Source organism: Antedon mediterranea, chromosome 1, assembly GCF_964355755.1.
Source record: "Antedon mediterranea chromosome 1, ecAntMedi1.1, whole genome shotgun sequence".
NCBI classification, from domain to species: Eukaryota; Metazoa; Echinodermata; class Crinoidea; order Comatulida; family Antedonidae; genus Antedon; species Antedon mediterranea.
The window spans coordinates 39,389,441-39,410,258 of NC_092670.1; the positions used below are offsets into that span (position 1 = coordinate 39,389,441).

Here is a 20,818-nt window from a genome sequence, read left to right on the forward strand (position 1 = left end):
TTGTTGTAAATAGAAATGAAAATTGTGGATAAAAAAAATAGTATTTAATACTTTATATTGTTAATAATGCAGCCGATTATTATAGACCAACATCTGCCATTTGAAATACAGCCGAATATTTTTCTGTCAGATATCAAGTTTAAGCTTGTGGGTATACTCGTCATCGATTTTTATTAGCGGCATTAAATACACTATCAAACTTTATGTGACAACAAAATGTGATGTCATACCACTACTATATTTTGGCATATCACTACCATATTTGGTCACATCTAACTAGTTTAACAGTGTAGACAAAGCTTTATAAACCTTTTTTAGTTATTTTAATTTAGTATACTAAATTAGACCAACTACAAGTTGCACTTTCTAGGTTGGACAGTTTTAAAACATTGACACGTTTTTCGTACGAAACTCCATCTCAAATATCCTTTTTGTCTGTCCGCCGTATAACAAGTTTATAATATGTTATATTATTTGTTTGTTTGATATTCATCATAACAGGATCGATTCATTAACCACACGGGACAGAGAAGAACGGATCTATTCTAGAGACATAATAGTCGCGCCTTTCATCATGATCATGGTTCAGAGGTGTAAGTGGCAAAACTCTAAAGCTTGGTTCCCACTAGCGATGCAACGTAACGCAACCGATGCAACGTAAGAATATTCCCCTTCCAATAATTGTTTGCCCCCCCCCCCCCCAGAGCCTGCGTGAAATCAAATCTGTTGCGTCATCGGTTCCCACTTGTGATTACGCAATACAGCACTTCGATACGTCGTTGCGTCCTAGTGGGAACCAAGCTTTACCAAACGTATTGTATACCATAATATTAGTAGCCTATATGCCATAAGTTTATAGCTGTTAATGGAAAAAACTTTCAAATACTAATAGGGCCTATAAAATTATTATTATTTTATTCATGATGTCGAGTTGATTTCATTGCTATTTTCAATTATTAAGCTCAATGTTCCGACATTGATTCGTTATTTTGTCATAAAAATACTTCCGACGTTATGTAGTCTAGAATACAGTAAATACTGTACATTTGTTGCTAATAATAGACTTTAAAGTAAAAGTACGAATAAAATGTTTTACAAAACATTCAGTATGGGGGGTCAAAAGAACATTTATTGGATGAGATGAATATTATGAGCCGGTCCCGAAATGATACATCACGGCTAGTGAATAATACCCCGTATTTTATAAACTTATGTATCTATAGAAGAACTGTTATAATAAATAAATCCAGTACAGACGATGTACTAAAGCTTGGTTTCCACTGGCGACGCAATGTAACGCAACCTACGCAACTGCCTTTCCAATAATTGTGTTTACCCCGCCTGCGTGAAATCAAAACTGCGATATTTGCAGCAATGTTGCGTCGTCGGTTCCCACTTTTGTTTACGCAATACCGCACTTTGCGTCAATACGTCGCTGCGTTGCGTTACGTTGCGTTTGCTAGAGGAAACCACGCTTTACGTCATGAGAGCGCGTGGGTACGGTCATTTTTGAGGAAAAATACAGAAAGTAATGAAAACATAACACAATTTCTAGTCAAAATAAGGATGTATCTGAGGTGTTAACGTAGGCCTACGTACTATTCCTCGAGAGATATGTTACACGATGATGTATTAGTTCCTCTGTTATCATAAAGAGAACATCCTATTGGAACTTTAGACTTGCAAACCATCAAGATTAAGAACCTGGCATTTTTATTACCTACATACAAAACTACACTAATCGTATTATTTCTTGATATTATAATTAGTAGTGTACGTGTGTATAGCCTATATTATTCAATAACAACACTTTTATAGGCCTATTGGTCTACTTTATACCTTACTCATCAATTAATTTATTACATTATATCCTGTTAGAGAATCAAACAACGGGTTTTTTCTAAAGCTCTGTCTCTACATTGAATTATATAGTTTGACAAAAGTGGTAGTGATATGCCCAAATATGGTAGTGACATAACATCACTATGTCCACATATGGGCACATCACATATTTTGTCACATAAAATTGGGATGAAATATTACAGTACTTTGTACTCAATTTATTATTAACATTTAAAAAAAAAATTATTTTATTTTATAGTTGTTTATTTATAATTTAATTTAGCATTTACATATATAAACTATAGGCTTAATATAATTTATTTTTTTTAAGATATTACTTTATCATCATCTATATTATATATATATATATATATATATATTATTTGTAATAATTAGTCACTGGTTGGAGGTAGACACCTAATTGGTGACAGTGGCTTAGGCTGCTTTTGTGCTTTCCTGGCAGCTAGTGACTATAATTTTATATTTCTTTTTCGTTGTGTTTGTTTAATTTGTTGATTTGTATTATATTTTGTAAAATGTATCTTTTGCCTGAATAAATAATAATAAAATAGTAATAAAGTTTGGTAGTGTAGACAGAGCTTGACTTGTAATTTTTATTTTGTAAGAACCCCTATTAATAATTATATATAGCCTACATTTTGTTTATTCATATTCCCAATTTTTTTTTATTTCGGTTCTTATTATTAAAGTTAAGATCAATCATTTTCGGATCCGCCGGCGGCCTAATATAATACAAAAGTATTTTACGCTTTACACAAAGAACTTAAGTTCTTTGCCTTACCCTATTACAATGTACGCCCTACAGTACAGTTCTTCCGATCCATTGTATAGTACAGTAAGGGTAAATATGAATATTTTTACTGCTAAACAAAAATAACAGATTTAAGACGTCAGAGGTATGATGGTGTTTTATACAAATACATATGCCTCAGCTTTAACAAAACAAAGTTCAGAATGTATACATTCTGAAATTTGTTTTGTTTGGTACTTTCGTATTGACACTAATAATTGAACAAATAAACTAATAAAAACTAGGATATACGTCCTTGTTATTCCAAAGTTGTTTTGATCAATAAACAATATTTTACAATCTTTATTTCGAGTTTAAAATATTATGTGGCATTATAAAATTACACATTCAGCCCAATACAGTAATAATTAATTAAAAATAAATGGTGACACTCACACCTTGCAAAACGTATTGTCATATTATATAATAATTGAAGATGTTATTATTAGCAATATCAAAATATTCTGTGTGGGAGTATGTTTTGTATCATAAAAAACTTTTTTTAAACAAAATAAATAAAATAATAATAGTATTTTCGCTCTTTGCACTTCTGGTGGTAGTTTTTAATGTGAATGAAATACTATTTCCAGTAGCCACACACAGGATGGTATAAATATTAAAAGATAAAACATACGGTAATGATAGATATATTATATATAGGGCCTACAATACACAAACAAAATTACAAAACACCTTATAATATATGATAATTAATAGTATTATAATACAATAAATGAATAATGATTATAACAATTATGTTTTAAGCAATAAAAAAACAAATATTATAGATAAATTAGAAGCGTTAGAATATTTTTATTGCAAAAACAGCCAGAATATTAACTTTGGGAGTTTTTTCCTCTCTCTCTTCGTCTCATCTCTTTCTGCCTCATCCCAAAGATGTTAGACAGCAGTGACGTAACGGCTATGAGCGCTCAATGGTTCTAAACCAAGGGACTCTGGAGCTTATGGAGCCACAGAGCAGTGCTCAGAGGAAACAAGGCCAACAGCCATTAAGTCGCGTGCTACAATGCATAGTGATACCGGACCGACAGACAGACCGACCGACCGACATAGTGAACTATACTGACCGAAATTACTGAACATGTTTAAAATTGTTGAAATGTTTAAAAACATTTATATTTTTTTAATTTACACGTGCGTAGCCTGTCACTTTTGACGTGCTCGTATAACGTAATTTCAAGTTGAAAAGTAAGTCAAGAAAACAGAAATCGGGCAAAAAGAGTGCGCAATGACAATTAACGCGCAGTGCGCGCACAAAAATATGCGCACTCATGGCAATTTTGTAAACGGTTAAAATTTCCTGAAACGTACTCTTATCTCATCGAAAATAAATTTTGAACATTTTAAGCGCGTGTACGCATGCGTTACATGCGCTACGCACGTAATTGTATTGCCATATGATGATTTATGCTCTGAAATTTATGAGTACCAAATTTTATTTAATTGTGACTCATGGTTGTGAAGATATGATTACAAACGTGATTTCGTTAAATCGTGCGTAGACCGCGTAATTTTTTATTGCGCACCGTGAAAACATAACCACATCGATTCCTGGCCATAAGGAATATACTGTGAAAAAATGACCTAGCTAGATTAAACTGATATCAAGATAAGGTCAGAAAGCGATAAAACGCATAGTGATACCGGACCGACAGACCGACCGACCGACATAGTGAACTATAGAGTCGCTTCCACGCGACTAAAAACAGGCATTACAATAATTATTATATGTCGAAAAAGGCTAAAAACGCCCGAGGCCTCCGGAGGGCCGCTTTGGGTTCATAAACCATGGGCCTGAGCAGCCTATCATGCCTACTTCTTTTCCCCTGGCAGTACACATTGGTCGCAGCTATCCATACTATTCTTATGTTCTTCGATCTGCACCGTACAGTCGCTGATGCCGTACTTGTGTCGCATAAGACCACGTACATCGTTAAGTAGCGTTTGTTGATTTACGTTTGCATCATCTAAAATTTAAAAATATCACATTATAAGTTTTTTGATTGACAAACCAGTGGTATAAAAGATCAGTGGCACAAAAGCAGACATATTATTATCATAGGCAGTGGCGTAACGCAGAGGCCTGAGTTTCCTGGTTTAGGGACTCTAAAGTGGCACTCCAATTAACGCTGGACGCCTCGGGCGTTTTTAGCGAAAACCCTATATAAAACAATACATGAACAGGAGTAGAGTGTGGGGATGAATTTTCTTACCAATTGTAACGTGAACGGAGCAAGCAACTACTTCAGTCGTGATCATCCATATTCTAAGGTCATGGAGTGACCTTACCCCCCTCATTTTTCTAATTGAACTAGACACCTCTGGAAAATCTATTCCTTCTGGTTTTGCTGAAAAACAAAATATCGACTACTGATAAACTAGTAGTTCGCATCCGATTTGTTTTCTAATGTAAAAAGAATTCTGAGTAGGCCTACATTGTATTACACAATAATCGGGGTCGTAAGCGAGGTCGTCGCTTTCTACACACCCTTTACGTCTGACATTAAATTAAAAATATCATGCATACATAAATTGAAATCTTTTGGCTACAAATGAAATAAACGTACGTACACGCATGCGCACGTAATTGATTAGATTTTTTTAAGTTGATCACACACGTTCATAACGCGCTCATTATGTCTATACGCATGCGCATTCCAGTAAACATTACCTTCCATTAAAACGTTGACTATATCTTTACTGATAGTTATTGTCGTTCCAAGTACAAGTATCGAGAATACAAAGGTACATATTGGATCTGCAAGTTTGTATTCAGGCTATAAGAACAGATTAAAATGTCATCAATATCAATAAGCAGTATACAAACAAAATAATAAATAAATAAATATCATAGAAGACAGACTTACATTATAAAAAGGTGATAAAAGCTGATATAATGACAGTGTAAACAATGATGTGAGTAAAGGCCAATTTACACGGACGAACGGTAACGGGAAACGGTAACCGATAACGATAAGCGGTAACGGTAAGCGGTAAACCGCGTAGTTTGTCCCACGTAGAACTGGTAGGAATATCATGAGCGGAAACCAGCTGTTCGCTTCGATCCGCGTTGTATTGTGTGTGTGAATGGTCATAAGGAATAACATACAGTACATACATATTTTTATTACTGTCTCACCGGTCGTCTGTGTAAATTGGACTTAATAGTGGAATTTTTATATAAATAAAATAGACAAAATTCAAAACAAAAAAGCCAGATGATGAGAGAAAACACTAATTTCGTTCTCTCCTTTCTGCGAAAAAAAACTTCAGATTTTCCAGTCTGACGCATTTGCATGTAGACGTCATACCTGTGTTTATTCGTAGCCACTGGTGACTTATTGAGTAATTTTAATTAAGGAGACATTATCCAATATTCAAACATCGAACAATACCAACTTGTTACTTCACCATGTAGAGGTGATCCAACAGCTGTTTCAATTCCAACGTAAAGCACACATACAACGCTTCAATTTAAAGTTGGTAAATTTGAACAGAATTCTTAAGTCGAGGCTAAATTACTCAGGCCTGCTGTTGACCACCAAAAGGCAGTTTGTATCCAGAATAAATTAATCTTAAAATATATGTTGTAAAAAGGTTGCATAAGCCACGTACGTAACGTAACGCACCTTGAAGCAGATTGCCTTTTTTTATGCTATGGTAATAATTTTATCAAAACTACCAAATCATTATTTTTAAAATAGCATGCATTGTGAAGTAAATATACATTAGTTTACCTTGACATATATAATAACAGCAGCAATAAAAACTGCTAAACTTTGGAAGAAGTCACCAATGACGTGTAATATTGCAGCTCGGACATTCACGTTATTTGATACAGTGTGTCCTTTTTTTCCATTCCCTTCCTCTTGATCTATAAGATTGTGTTTGTCCCCCGTGTCGTGTCTTCCATGTGAATGCCCGTGACCCCCATGCGAGTGCCCGTGACCACTGCAAGGATTGTGTAAAACTAAAAGCATACTGGAAATAAAGAAGAAAACATTTAGGCTACTCTTGTATATACTCGGCTGAAATAAACAATGTTCAAACTTTCAACAAACTTCATCCAAATCCAAACTCACCTCTTCTATATGTACAATTATACCAGCTGCATTACATAACCGTTTTACCATTGAATTAAATTAATATTATACTATTAGAGATAGAAATTATTTTAGACTAGAAATTGAAAGGACTACAACAAGATCAAATTGTATTTCATCAGTAGGAATTATACTCGGAAATGCGTCTAATGTTGCTTTAAAAATGTAAATCTCTTGTTTGAGTTTAATTTAAACGATTGTATAAAAAAAAACATCTTCGTCTTTAATGTAGTTTAAGTTTTTATACTAAATTATTATTATTATTATATATTGCCTTACGTCTTAGCTAAATAGTACACAATATGTGTTTTATAAAGGGGGAAATGATCTGTAAACTTCTTCTTTCCTCCTCCTTACCCTAGACTTTGTTGATAAAGCGTGGTTCCCACTAGAACGCAACGCAACGTAACGCAGCGACGTATCAACGCAAAGTGCTGTATTGCGTAATCACAAGTGGGAACCGACGACGCAATAGTGCTGCAAACATCGCAGGTTTGAAGTACCGATAATTAATTATTTTAAATCATTTTCAAGAAATGACTAATGAAAGATGTCCATAACTGGACCTATATAAGTTTGTTAGGTTTCTTTGTAAACGTTTTGATGTTGTTAATTGTCTTGAAGTTTAGAAGAAGTGTGTCTGATTTAATGTTTCTTTATAAGAGTGTCAATTTGTTTGTTTAGTTGCGACTGTTGCTCTCTTTTTATTTACATGCTCCTTCTCGTAAAACTATCATCAAGTCCACTTTTTATGTTCCGTTTAATAGAGTAAATGTCTCGAAAAGGGGTTTCAGAAACGCTTGCCTTCTTTGTATAACTATTTAAGTGAGTCTAAAGTAAATGTTGATATTTTTTCAATAGTTATTCTTCATTCAAGACTCATTGTATTATTTTTGTAAATAATCGTGCTCAATAGGCTAATTTTTACTATTTACATATTTATTTAAGTTTGCTTCATATATTGAGTATTAGATTGTATTTGTTTTCTGTTTCATACCTTTAAGTGGCAACCTTCGTTGCTGTTGGTTTTGAGGAAATAAAATAAAATAAACATAATATATCAATACTCACACAACATTGGCAAAGATAGCAAAGCCTGCTGTTATCATCATTATCTTAGCATTTATGGAATAAGTGTTTTTAACTATCTTGAAAATGGCCAATACGACTAATACTGCGGTGATTGCCCAAATCATCATTACAGAAAGCAGGGCCCCGAGAATCTCTGAAAGAAGTAAAATCGGTGAAAATAGTTTATACATCTCACGTATCACCCTAAACAAGGAAGAAAGGATCTGCATGATGCACCAGTAATTTGTGAGAATCCCAAGGAGAGTGAGACCACTCTATGGATTCAGTCAATTTGGGCAAAGGATTCATTTGTCTTACATAATATGGAAGGAAGGAGCTACATGATGTACCAGTAATTTTTGAGAATCCCAAGGAGTGTGAGACCAGTCTATAGATCCAGTCAATTTGGGCAAAGGATTAATTTGTCTTACATATAATATGGAAGGAAGGAGCTACATGATGTACCAGTAATTTGTGAGAATCCCAAAGAGTGTGAGACCAGTCTACGGATCCAGTCAATTTGGGCAAAGGATTCATTTGTCCTACATATAATATGGAAGGAAGAGCTACATGATGTACCAGTAATTTGTGAGAATCACAAGAAGATTGAGACCACTCTTTGGATCCAGTCAATTTGGGCAAAGGATTTATTTGTCCTACATATAATATGGAAGGAAGGAGTTACATGATGTACCAGTAATTTGTGAGAATCCCAAAGAGAGTAAAACCACTGTTTTGATCCAGTCAATTAATTCGGTAAAAGATTTATTTTTCCTATACATTAATGTTCTATCTATTACTAATGTAAACCTATAGAAACTTGAAATATAGAGAAGAATCCCTGTGTCTACAAAGGTGAACCTGCACATTGTACAGACAAACTAGTTTGTTTGCTTAGCTATCTGATATCTTTAAAAGATAAATATTTTCACCACAGATACAGTTAAGCAAATAAAATGAAAGTGGGTGTGCTGGGTAAGTCAGCCTACGACTCTTCAGATATTGGTATTGTTTGTATCGTTCATCCGATTTTAGATGTATTGACATTAGGAATATTATCATTATTATTTTATACATTGATGATTATGATATTAAGAAACAGTATCGAGCTCTAATACATTATGCAGGACATTCTCCAAATATTCCGTTGAAGTGAAATGTCAGTTATTTAAAAAGTATTGCGTTAATATATACTGTATGACTCTATGGAGTAAATTCAGTGAAGGTACTGTGAACTCATTGACAGTTTGCTTTAATAACGGGTTACGTAAGCTACTGAAATTGCCTAGAATAGCGCAAGTATGATGTTTGTAACGAATAACGTTCCCGCATTCTATGAATTTTGGAGGAACTCTTATACATAGTTGTTTTAATAACAGAATTCATGACAGTTGTAATAGTCTGATTCAAACCATAGTACTTCCACAATCCAACCTACGTTGCGTTGGTGCAAATTGGTATTGTAAAATATTGTAGGTTGGTTTTGTGGAAGTTGCTTATATTGTTTTCTGGTGAAATTGTTTCTCTTTTTGTTTTCGTATGTTGTATATGGATGTACTACCCAAAATAAAGAAAATGAATGAATGACGAATTGTATTGTCATACACAGCACAATGCATAGAGTTGATTCTATATATGCATATATTATTATCTTACCCTAAACACTGTATGCAAATAAATCCTTAATTAATGCTTTCATTCGTTTAGAGACATTGTAATTCATTATTTGCATCCACTGTATAACTCTATCTTATTTTCGCGTAGGTTGATCAGGGAAGAGTTTGAATACTTTTCACGTAAACGTCTAGTTTCGGTTCCAGACGGAGTTTTGACTTAATATTAGTAAAAAGATAAATATTTTGACATATGGCGTTTCATACAAATATCAAAATTAAAAAAAATAAATAAAAAATACAATAAATACAGACTTAAGTAAAGGTAAACATCATTTGAAATTCAGGTTGTGCTTGAATTAATTGTCATTTTGTTGTTGTCAACTTCTTTTGCACACGGATATCTTCTTACTTTACTTATATAAATATCGTTTTGTACGTTATTGAATGTGGAAAATAACGAACAAAAACAAAACCGCCTTTTCGTATTTCAATCTGATAATGATGATTTTCTGTGAGAATTTTGTTCAATTTCGAAATTGTATTGACGATAACAAATTTGATTGCATCTAATATTTACCATATGTGGTGATGCGATGTGTCAAAGGTATGCCTAAAGTTATGTAAATTAAGTCTTGATAGCAATTTTACTCCAACCTATAAAAGTGGAGATTACTCGATATCGGTTTAGTTAAAAATCAAGTTATGTAGACCTATTGTTATCTCTATTGAATAATTTATAATGATAACAGTAGATTACAGAAATATTACATGCCCTTCATCCAGCTCAGACATTGGTATATCATTTTAGTTAACTATTTTAATTGAAAAAATATATATTGATTTTATATTACGATAGCCTATACTTATTGTTGTTGCCACATTCCTTGACGTATTTCTAAATGCTTTTAAGGGGAGAGTGTCTCTTCAATCATATAACTTTGGTGAATTACAAAGAAACTGCAAACTCACCTGCTCGATGCCAACCCCATGTCAAACGTTTACTGGGGCGTTTGTCAGCAAGAATTAATGCGAAATAGCTGATAAGAAAACTTGAGAAGTCTGACAGTAAATGTGCAGCATCTGTTAATATAGCTAGACTTCCAGCTAATATTCCACCTGTAAATAGATAGACGTGTGTCGTAACATTCTTGGTACCCACGTGGACGCAATGTAACGACGTAGACCCAATGCAAGTACTACGGCGTTTGATTGGCCTACACTTGGTAAAGAAATACGCATTATATACCAGTCTTCTTGCCTAAAGCTCTGTCGAACACTATTGTTTGAAAAGTGTGATGTCCCCAAATATTCTAGTGAATGACGTCATTTTTTCACATAAAAATTGATAGTGTAGTAAAGCTTTAAATGTAATGTAAATGACCCGAAGGTGAACGCACGCGATCCAGCATTCTTGTTTTGTTTAGTTTTAGTTAAAGCCCTGTTGTTACTTGATACTATTTGTCCATACCTGTTACTTCTATGGCAATAAATAATATGCATACAATTGAAGCATATATGAGCTTTTTTCTAGCTGTTTTTCTACTAATTGAATCCAATTCCAATGCTATGCTACTATGGCAATGGTCTTCTAATCCATCAGAATGGACTTTGGCGGTTTCCGAGCCATTTTCAATAACTGAGCCTGGTGGACTATTCGACCCATATTTGGTATGATTTACCACGCCATTTACTTCTTCCAACTCTATATAACCATCTTTCTTTGTTGACATCTTTTCTATAATATATAAAAATGAATTAATTTGTGGTTGGTAAAGTTTTAGAGATGGTACATTCTGAGATCAAGTGTACACTTTGAGCGATTGGTGTACATTTTGAGATAAAATGCACAATTTAAGATGGTGTACATTTTGAGATCAAGTGTACACTTTAAGATGGTGTACATTTTGAGATAAAATGTACACTTTAAGGCATGGTGTACATTTTGAGATCAAATGCACACTTTAAGATGGTGTACATTTTGATATAAAATGTACACTTTAAGATGGTGTACATTTTGAGATCAAATGTACACTTTAAGATGGTGTACATTTTGAGATAAAATGTACACTTTAAGACATGGTGTACATTTTGAGATCAAGTGTACACTTTAAGGCATGGTGTACATTTTGAGATCAAGTGTACACTTTAAGATGGTGTACATTTTGAGATCAAATGCACACTTTAAGATGGTGTACATTTTGAGATAAAATGTACACTTTAAGGCATGGTGTACATTTTGAGATAAAATGTACACTTTAAGGCATGGTGTACATTTTGAGATCAAATGCACACTTTAAGATGGTGTACATTTTGATATAAAATGTACACTTTAAGGCATGGTGTACATTTTGAGATCAAATGTACACTTTAACATATGGTGTACATTTTGAGATCAATGTAAACTTTAAGATAAGGTGTACATTTTTTTTAATCAAAGGCACACTTTGAGAGGTGTAAAGATCAAAGTACACTGTAGAGGTGTGGACAATTTGAAATCACGGGTACTTCAGCATGTGGGTGTACATTATAAAATGAAAGGCAGAAGCTATATATATTTTTAATTTATTTATTTGTGAACACATGACAAATAACAGTCAGAAATGATGTTAACTTCAACGACACATTATTTTCATTCGATTTGGAACTATAATCGTGACCACCCAAACAACGATTTTGACCAGAAAATAAATTTCAATTGATAGGGAGTCACTAGACATGAATACATTAGGTTAAATTACCTAACTACTAAGAAAAAGTCTATCTGATTATTTTTATTTTACCATTTTAAAAAGGAAATTTGTGTTTTTTTTTTGTCATGATATAATATGTTGCACATTTTTAATTTATGTACAATTAACTAAATATTATATTTAAAATTCATGCCTGTACCAAAGAAAACAATACTTAATACGACCTTGGCGCGGCGTACGTGTATTTATACAATATGCAACGCCAGGGTTAATAGACCATGGTATGACTGTAAATACTGTTTTTTTTTGTTTTTTTTTTGTATCTTTTTTATTATATTATTATATTTTTTTGTGTCCTGTCTTGTTTGAGTTCCAAACATCATTGATCTTATTCATTCCAGAATAAAGAATGATTGAACACACCTATCTGTAAGTTATTTATCTTTTTTTAAATATAATATTATTCAATTGTGACTTGTTGAACTGGTCAAATTACTATAAGTATTAATACCAACAACGTTAAATAATTACAGCGGAATATCCTAGTTATGATTGTACCACCACCAGTACCGCATACCAGTATACAACTTGCTTTACCTAGCTTTCAAGTGTTTATGAAACAAATATATCAACAAAACCGACTGTGTACATTACTACAAGACTGGTTAACACTATCAAACACTATTATCAAACAACTTTATTGAATAGATTAAGGTTATGTCCATATAAATATGCATCTATAAACTATGTCTATCTCAGTTGAAGTCCTTCTCCCAAAACCATAACAAAATCTCTCTTACTTAAAATGCATTCTTAAAATTGACGTTTTAGAATGGTGTGGGAATGGACAGTTGTAATACATGATGGTATCTGAAGTAGGGATAGTGTGTGTCGCTAGTAGACGTTCTAGAAACACAATGGTGTGTGAATGGGCAGTTGTAGTATGAAGGTATCTGATAATGTGTGTCGCTAGTCGACAGCATGCCTTAACTTTGTTGTTCCGTAGGTGTAAGTAAACATTGCAGAATATTTAAAAGGGTTAGTTTATGATGATAAAGATAAGATAATTGTTGTCATGAAAACTGTTGCCAAAGTGTTTACAACATCAATGATAATCAAACAAACCTCTGTATCTGTTAATATTCCCCACATTAGTTTTAATCCAAAATAAGGAGATTTTAAGTATTATTGAGCGAAAGAATAAATAATTCTGTAGATAATTCAACTCGCGCGCGTAATAAATACGTCATGAACAACATAATCGTATTATTGATGTTTAATTAAGTATTGAAACTTACTATATAGGCTTATAGGGGTAAATATAAATAACGTAAATGAATGAAAATACAATATTGTTTGTCTTAATAATCTAATCTTAAATACGCTTGTTTGTAGGATAGGAAGCAATTCCTGTGATATACCATAAGGTAGGCATACATGGCCGGCTACAAATAATGTTTATCAGGGAGATATGAGCTAAATGTCATTGTTAGTACTTAGACCTACTAGGTACTTACCTCCAGTTAGTTGATGATGATAAAACGTTCCTATCGTAAGAATGGATGTCTTGCACACCATGGGTTATTTAAACTTTAACATAACTTCTCTGATAATCATACCTTTATAATAATACAATATTTGTGTAAGTGCCGTGTGCACATTCATTGTCGGGACTGCATCCATAATATTCATTCGTTCATGAAGTACTCAGTGTGTACAGTACTATATATTGTAACAACTTTGACAGAGGAGGGCGCTACTTTAGTCACTCAAATCCTGATCCTTATAACTCAATTCAAATTTAAATGAGTTAAATTCATAGGGACACGACATTTGATGCACTCTCTAACGATGAAAATTGTAGGGCCCGTTATACGCGCACGTACCAATGTAAGCGTTTCAACGATCAAGACAAAGTACTCACTGTAAAGCTTGGTTCCAACAAGTACATAAACACAAAGTAGCTCAATATTGATTACCCTCGCTGCATTTTTTCTCAACATGATATAGATTTGTTGTCTAATTAGAATATTTGTCTAAAACGTTGCAATCCCCTGTTGGGTTACTGAACGGCTTGAAACACTTGTTGGATAGGCTATATATATATATTTTTTTTTTTTCTGTCAACGATTTTAACTTTTATATGAATTTTATATAATCATTGTCAATTTTTAAGCCTTTAATATATTTTATGTCATTTTAATATTTAATATTTTATGTGTTGTACTGTATGTTTGTTTTATCGAGGGCCCTGAATGATCAGTTCTATTAGGAACTGGATAGGCTACCCTCAGTAAATATGGTAATAAATAAATAAATAAATAGGTCTACACATGCTCAGTTCGCGTATGCATGGGTTAGACAAAAGTAATATAAAGTAGGAAGTGCTGCCTGGGTAGAAACTGCTGAATAATAAGAGAACGTACAATTACAATGGAGTCACAGGCTGGTGGAGATGATAAGAGAATGTATAATATCATTGTAAACAATTATAAACCAAAATCAGCTCTCTACTCTACGTCAAACATTTACTGAAAATATAGTAAACATTTATTCAATTTGTCAAACGTCAATAATCACACTTTTGCACCTTTTTACCACATTATATCAAGCGAGTTCTATTAAACTAAATCATTGTTGCGCCTATTAATTGTTCTGAAAAATGAAAATGCTGTGAGTATGAGACGTGACTTAGGAAAAAAAGGAAGTAGCTGCCTGAGTGGGTGGACTGGATAATAAAGGGGGAAGTAGGCATAGACTGCGAAGGAGGTGTCACAGGCTGGTGGAGATGAACGATAGAAAAACAAGCACGAATGTGCGATACTCGGGGTACAGCAGCAAAAGAAGCTGTAATGACGTCATAAGACCGGATGTAACGTCACATACACATCGCCTCGCTACCAAATACGGTTATACGGTACCATCTTCGAGACGTGATATGGCTGCATCCGGTTTGAAATTTAAAAATCCTACTCTATAGCTTTGATAGCAGTATATTCATGCCAAATCCCAGCTCTATACTACAACGAATAAGGGAGGAGTAGTACTTTATAAATCGCACTTTTTACTCAATAGTGTCCAGATGGAAGGAGAAGAGGAGGAGAAGATGAGAAAGTACTAGACTCGGGTAGCCCGAGTAAAAACCATATACGATGTGCACTCTATAAACCAAAATCGGCTCTCTTACGTCCCATTTATTTAATTATGTCGAATGTCAATATACTCACTATTTCGGTCATTACCAAGCGAGCTCTTTTATCAAACTGAATTTAATAATTGTTATTAAATTTAATAATTGTTATTAATAAATTACTACTTTCAATTTATTTCATGTATGGCCTATACGACCTTATACATTAAATCAGGTCAATTACCATTTTAGTATGCTAATTATTCAATCGGTCAATGCTGACAACCGTCCAGTAAAAAAAATCCATTCTGAAGGTTGGACAATAAACCATTTAAATAAACAATAGAAACAAAAGAAAAGTTATGGTAAAGAAGGCGTTTGACTGCAGTACTAATTAGTTATGCAAATATCATGAATTTGAAAAACACGACACCTGTACAGAATGGTTACTCATAGGTGGTAAGATCATTTAAAATAATAATAATAATAATAATAATAATAACAACACTAATAACACTAATAATAATAATAATAATAATAATAACACAATAATAATAATAATAATAATAAATGAAATTTCTCCCAATCTTTGGATCCGCCTATGATTATACTTAAAGCTCTGTCCACATTATCAAACTAGTTTGACAAAAAGTGTGATGTGACCAAATGTGTTAGTGATATGACATCATTTGTCACATAAACGCAATAGTGTAGAAAAAGAATTTAGAAAGAAATAGACAAAGTTTTTTTATTTCATTTGGCTGGGGGATGTTTCATGAAAGTTTTTTGTTTTTTTGGGTGTTTCGATACGCTTAGGTTTTGCTTGGGCTGAAAATAACTGGTTCGAGTCATCCATGGTCTTCTTTTATTTATTTTTTTTTTTATTTTTGCAATACAATTCTTTCAGATATGTTGAGCAATCGAAATGATTTTTTTAAATTTCATTTACAAGTCTGTCTAAAATTCAAACAAAAACAATAAATCATAATAATTATGTTTATTAAACACAGCTAACTATAGAAATACGTCATATAAATAATCATTAATAACCATAAAATATTAATTAGTAAAACCTTGGTCCCATTTCTGCGCGCGCGCGTCAGTACAGGATGTACGCGCTTGACAGTGACCTAAATAAACTTTTTAGACTTGAATCGAATTTAAGCAACCTTACATGTTCCAGTGTTTCAAGGCCGTCTACGTTATAATAATGAACGTATAACTCCAAAACAAGTTGGTCGGTTCGTAACAGACTAGACAGATTTGTCAGCTTACATTATTAACCATTCACACTGAATGGATTCACGGTAGGTCCATTACAGAATTAACGCTATCCTATCGACACACTATGTGTTAATATAATCGATTTGCCTATTATGTCATTACAAACAACACATATTTCTACCAAGCCTACAAACAAAATTAATAATAAATTTAAATTTCGATTTGCATACAATACGTAAGCGTAGTTATGAATTTCTAACAAATTTACTTTCTCAATTGTATCTATTGAGGTCATTCATCATTCAATCAGCATATATTTTATTATTTATACACAACACTGGGTTTATTATACATATAAAAGGACAATGGAGAGATGAACACCCCATTTCCTCCACATTATCTACACTACTAATTCAGGCTTCATAGAATTTGGGCCACATTTTCGTTACGTTCCCAGATTATACTCCCTCCAGATCCCCTCCTCGTTGATTTACGGGGGAGTGGACATGCCAGAAGCTTAGGCCTCTCTGATTCGGTTTCCTTTTGCTGTAAAAATAGTAATCATATGGAGGTATAGATGTGGCATTTTTGCGTGATCACCCTCTTTTCAATTTTCTTTCAAAATGATATTGAAAATAAGAGGGCGCTCTGGTTATATTATTAGGGCGCTCTCATCCTCAAGTTTTAAATACATATAAGAGGACGAGCAAAAACATGATTGATTTGTTTTCTTGTTTGTAGTATCATTTATCAGCGGGCAATGTGCATAGTTCACAGTTTATCATACTTCTACGGTGTTTCTCTATTTGTATTGTTGAATCCGATATGTTGAATTTTACCCGAAGTATTCGACGAATATCACTCAAAAGCGTTTCCTGGTTTATATCTTCATTTGAATCTGAAAAAAAAAGTTATTTTAGGAAGACTGTTGTTTATTCTGTTTATTGAATCTAGGATTTATATTAAGCTCTATCTACACTATCAAACTTCATGTGACAAATGTCATGTGCCCATACATGGACATTATGATGTCGTATCACTACCATATTTGGCCATATCACTACCATGGGCACATCACACTTTTTTTGTTGATAGTGTAGGGAGTGATTCTTACAAACTGTACATAAGTGCCCCTTAAGTTACCAACTGTACAAAAATGCCCCTTTTTAAGTTAACAACTGTACAAAAATGCCCCTTAAGTTACCAACTGTACATAAGTGCCCTCTTACCAACTGTTAAATGTACTGAACAGACAACATGGTCTGTTGTGATCATCCATATTCGTAGATCATGCAATGACGTCACACCCTTCAACTCCAGGATCGAGTTAGACACTTCACCAAAGTTGATGGCGTCTGGTTTAGCTGCATTTAAAAATAAATATATATACAGATAAAGCCACTTGTGAAATGTGTTATCTCGTAAATCAGTGACGTTACGCACAAGGCAAAGAGCCCTGGTTAGCACTCTAACGCTGAGTAGTTGCATTGGCCTGCTCACGCTCTGGGTTTTAGTCAGTGAGCGCTAATAGCTGTTACGCGCCACTGCACACAAAATCCCACGCTTCCTACTCTTGCTGCTGTTGTTTGCTTACCTTCCATAAGTACGTTTATTATTTCTTTGCTTATTTGTATCGTTGTTGCTAGAACTAGTCCGGAAAATATAAACGTGCATATTGGATCTGCTATTTTATATTTAGGCTGAAAGAAAGTAGGATAAAGTAATATAAGAAAGCGTACCTTCAAAATATGCGCAGAATAAAATGTTTTACTCGACAACTGCGCTGCTTGTTGGTGTTATTCGCGTCGTAAAAACGAGATGTCGCTAATGCTTTGAAACACAGCACGCGTTTTCAAAGTGGACGTACGCGCGCGTCAAAACTCTATACCAATATTAACACAATTTGAACGCGCGCTTTAAATTATGTCTTTTCGTGTGGAGTCTAGTCAAATACGTACCTGAATGTATATTATTAGAGCAGCGATGAAAACAGCTATGCTTTGGATAAAGTCACCAACAACGTGCAATATGGCTGCACGTATGTTAACGTTGTTGTTAGAAGTTTCGTTACCACGATTCGCTGTATCGTCACTCTCCGAGTTCAAGTTATGCAAATGAATATGTCCATGACTGCCGCCATGCGCATGCCTGCCCTTACACTGATTATGCAAAACTACTAGCATACTGAAATTATACAAATTTGATCAATTGTATAGCTATCATACTTAAGCTGTATTTATAGTTCTAAACTATTCTATATAATAGAATAGAACAATAAAATAAATTCATTCCAAACTTTAAAGAATGGACGAAAAACAACTTACATAACATTCACAAAGATTGCAAACGCGGCTGTGATCATCATTATTGTAGCGTTTATTTCGTAGTTGTTTTTCATAATTTTGATGACGGCAAGAGTGACCAGTATCGCTGTAATCGACCACATCATCAGTACGGAGAGAAACGCACCAAGTACCTCTAAAAAATAAACATTCAACAACATCTAGCAACAACATCTAGCAATAACAGTCACACTTTTAAAGATACAATTCCCTACAGATTTCAATCAGGCAGTGTGATACTCTAAACTCTTTCAAGACACAGTTGAAGAAGTCTTTCATTTTCAAACAAGCTTTCATTAATTTAAATTATTGCCACTTGCGCTATATAAGAATGAACTATTATTATTATAGATATGTGACTCAATTATTATTATTATGGCGTCACTTATTACCACCGTATATCTATTAAAAACAATGTCTGACTTATTTTTACTTTTTTGTATGTGTGTGTTTTATTATAACTAACAATAATAATGTATGATTACATTTCTATTTGTTTATTAATTTGTACTATTGTAAAAAATGATTGATAAAAACATAAAACGAATATCTGACAATGGAGCATCCCTTTAAGATTGTTGAGCATGAAACTCAGTGCTAATTTGTATGGAATCAATTATTTTATGTCTACCTCCCTCTATATATGAAGTTTAGTTTTGTTTGAGCTGCTGGGTTTTATGTCTATCCCCCCTCTGTCGTCACATGGCTTCTAAACTTCAGTAATCATTCGATTCCTCGGATGGTATTAAAGTTAGTAGGCCGACTTTTGCATTCTTGTTTTGTTGCTTGTAGGGAGGCATATTATATGTTTCTAGGCCTAGGCCTACATTATTGTATATTGCATATTTTACCTGCCCTGTGCCATCCCCACGTCAATCGTCGTGTGGGACCCTTTTCTGCAACCACCAGCGCAAAATAACTGATTACAAAACTAGCAAAGTCCGAGAAAAGATGAGCAGCGTCTGTCAAAATTGATAAGCTACCCGCTAACAAACCACCTATTATAACAAGAATAAGAAGGGCTATATTATTATTAGGTTAATGAGACAGGTGTAAAACTAAAGCGCGTATGATCACCATTTGAGCGCGCGCGTCAAATACCGTCGTGTGTGATGACTACGCGCAGAGACGGGAAGGTTTTTTGAAGGTCGTGATTAGTCAAATAACTTGCGTTCTAAGTACGTCCTAGCGTTGCGTCTAGGCCTAGACCATATACGTACCTATGATTTCGATGACAATGAATGATAAACATACAACAGATGCATAGATAAGTTTACGTCTGACAGTTCGCCTTTGTACTGCATGGTCACGCCCTGCTGTCATGTTAGAATGGCAATGTGCCGATAGTTCCCGTTTCAATCCATTATTACCATTTTCTCCTGCTTCATATCTGACATGTCCGTTCTCTGTTGCCCCATATGTTGTGTAACCATTCTGGTCTTCTTGTTTGATAATCATGATTGGCGTTCTTGTTGGCATTATGAATTCTGAAGTAGGTAGGTATTTTAATCAATAGGCCTATTAATACTTTGACATGCCTAACTAAAAAAGTAGCATTAAGCCTATTTATTTATTTATTTCTTCAACAATATTTTTCGAGGATGGTCCATCTGAAGCCGAAGCTGATCATTAGAGACCCTCACAAAAATACATCATGACGAGACATAAACATTGTAACAATAAAAATCAAATTAAAATAAATTTAATTTATAAATAAAGCACAAAATATTTAGGCCTAGGCTAGGCCTAGGCCTAGAATCAAAATACTATTAAAACAGAAAGACAGAAGGATTCTCACAAAAACGATCAGTAAAACAAAATCACAAATAAAAAAACACTGCTGCTGAGAAACAATAATGAGAAAAATAAAATAATGCATTGAATTGTGTGTTTGTCAAAGAACTTATTATAAGTTCTTTGGTGTTTGGTAGAATTCGTAGAAAGTAAAACGCGCGCGTAAACGTACAC

General features: G+C 33.8%; 2 protein-coding genes across 2 annotated transcripts; both read right to left on the bottom strand.

The window, feature by feature from the left end:
• Positions 1-2,955: 2,955 nt before the first annotated feature.
• Positions 2,956-13,720, bottom strand: LOC140063828 (proton-coupled zinc antiporter SLC30A2-like). Its single transcript, XM_072110183.1, has 8 exons — positions 13,672-13,720; positions 10,933-11,199; positions 10,434-10,580; positions 7,849-8,002; positions 6,412-6,655; positions 5,346-5,451; positions 4,888-5,022; positions 2,956-4,641 (listed from the first exon to the last, which is right to left on the bottom strand). The coding sequence occupies exons 2-8, from the start codon at positions 11,192-11,194 to the stop codon at positions 4,487-4,489; spliced, it is 1,203 nt and encodes a 400-aa protein (XP_071966284.1). The 5' UTR covers positions 11,195-11,199; positions 13,672-13,720; the 3' UTR covers positions 2,956-4,486.
• Positions 13,721-16,051: 2,331 nt separating this feature from the next.
• On the bottom strand, positions 16,052-20,686 carry LOC140063844 (proton-coupled zinc antiporter SLC30A2-like). Its single transcript, XM_072110184.1, has 8 exons — positions 20,649-20,686; positions 20,071-20,337; positions 19,702-19,848; positions 18,833-18,986; positions 18,467-18,692; positions 18,103-18,208; positions 17,738-17,872; positions 16,052-17,406 (listed from the first exon to the last, which is right to left on the bottom strand). The coding sequence occupies exons 2-8, from the start codon at positions 20,327-20,329 to the stop codon at positions 17,252-17,254; spliced, it is 1,182 nt and encodes a 393-aa protein (XP_071966285.1). The 5' UTR covers positions 20,330-20,337; positions 20,649-20,686; the 3' UTR covers positions 16,052-17,251.
• Positions 20,687-20,818: the final 132 nt, after the last annotated feature.

Excerpts from the sequence above, each read along its gene's own strand:
- LOC140063828 (XM_072110183.1), bottom strand. The coding sequence starts at position 11,194 with ATGTCAACAAAGAAAGATGGTTATATAGAGTTGGAAGAAGTAAATGGC. Across the intron at positions 8,003-10,433 it reads ATGGGGTTGGCATCGAGCAG|AGATTCTCGGGGCCCTGCTT; the intron begins GTGAGTTTGCAG and ends TACTTCTTTCAG. Across the intron at positions 4,642-4,887 it reads CTCCGTTCACGTTACAATTG|ATGATGCAAACGTAAATCAA; the intron begins GTAAGAAAATTC and ends TTTAAATTTTAG.
- LOC140063844 (XM_072110184.1), bottom strand. The coding sequence starts at position 20,329 with ATGCCAACAAGAACGCCAATCATGATTATCAAACAAGAAGACCAGAAT. Across the intron at positions 18,987-19,701 it reads GTGGGGATGGCACAGGGCAG|AGGTACTTGGTGCGTTTCTC; the intron begins GTAAAATATGCA and ends TTTATTTTTTAG. Across the intron at positions 18,693-18,832 it reads GCAATCTTTGTGAATGTTAT|TATGCTAGTAGTTTTGCATA; the intron begins GTAAGTTGTTTT and ends GTATAATTTCAG.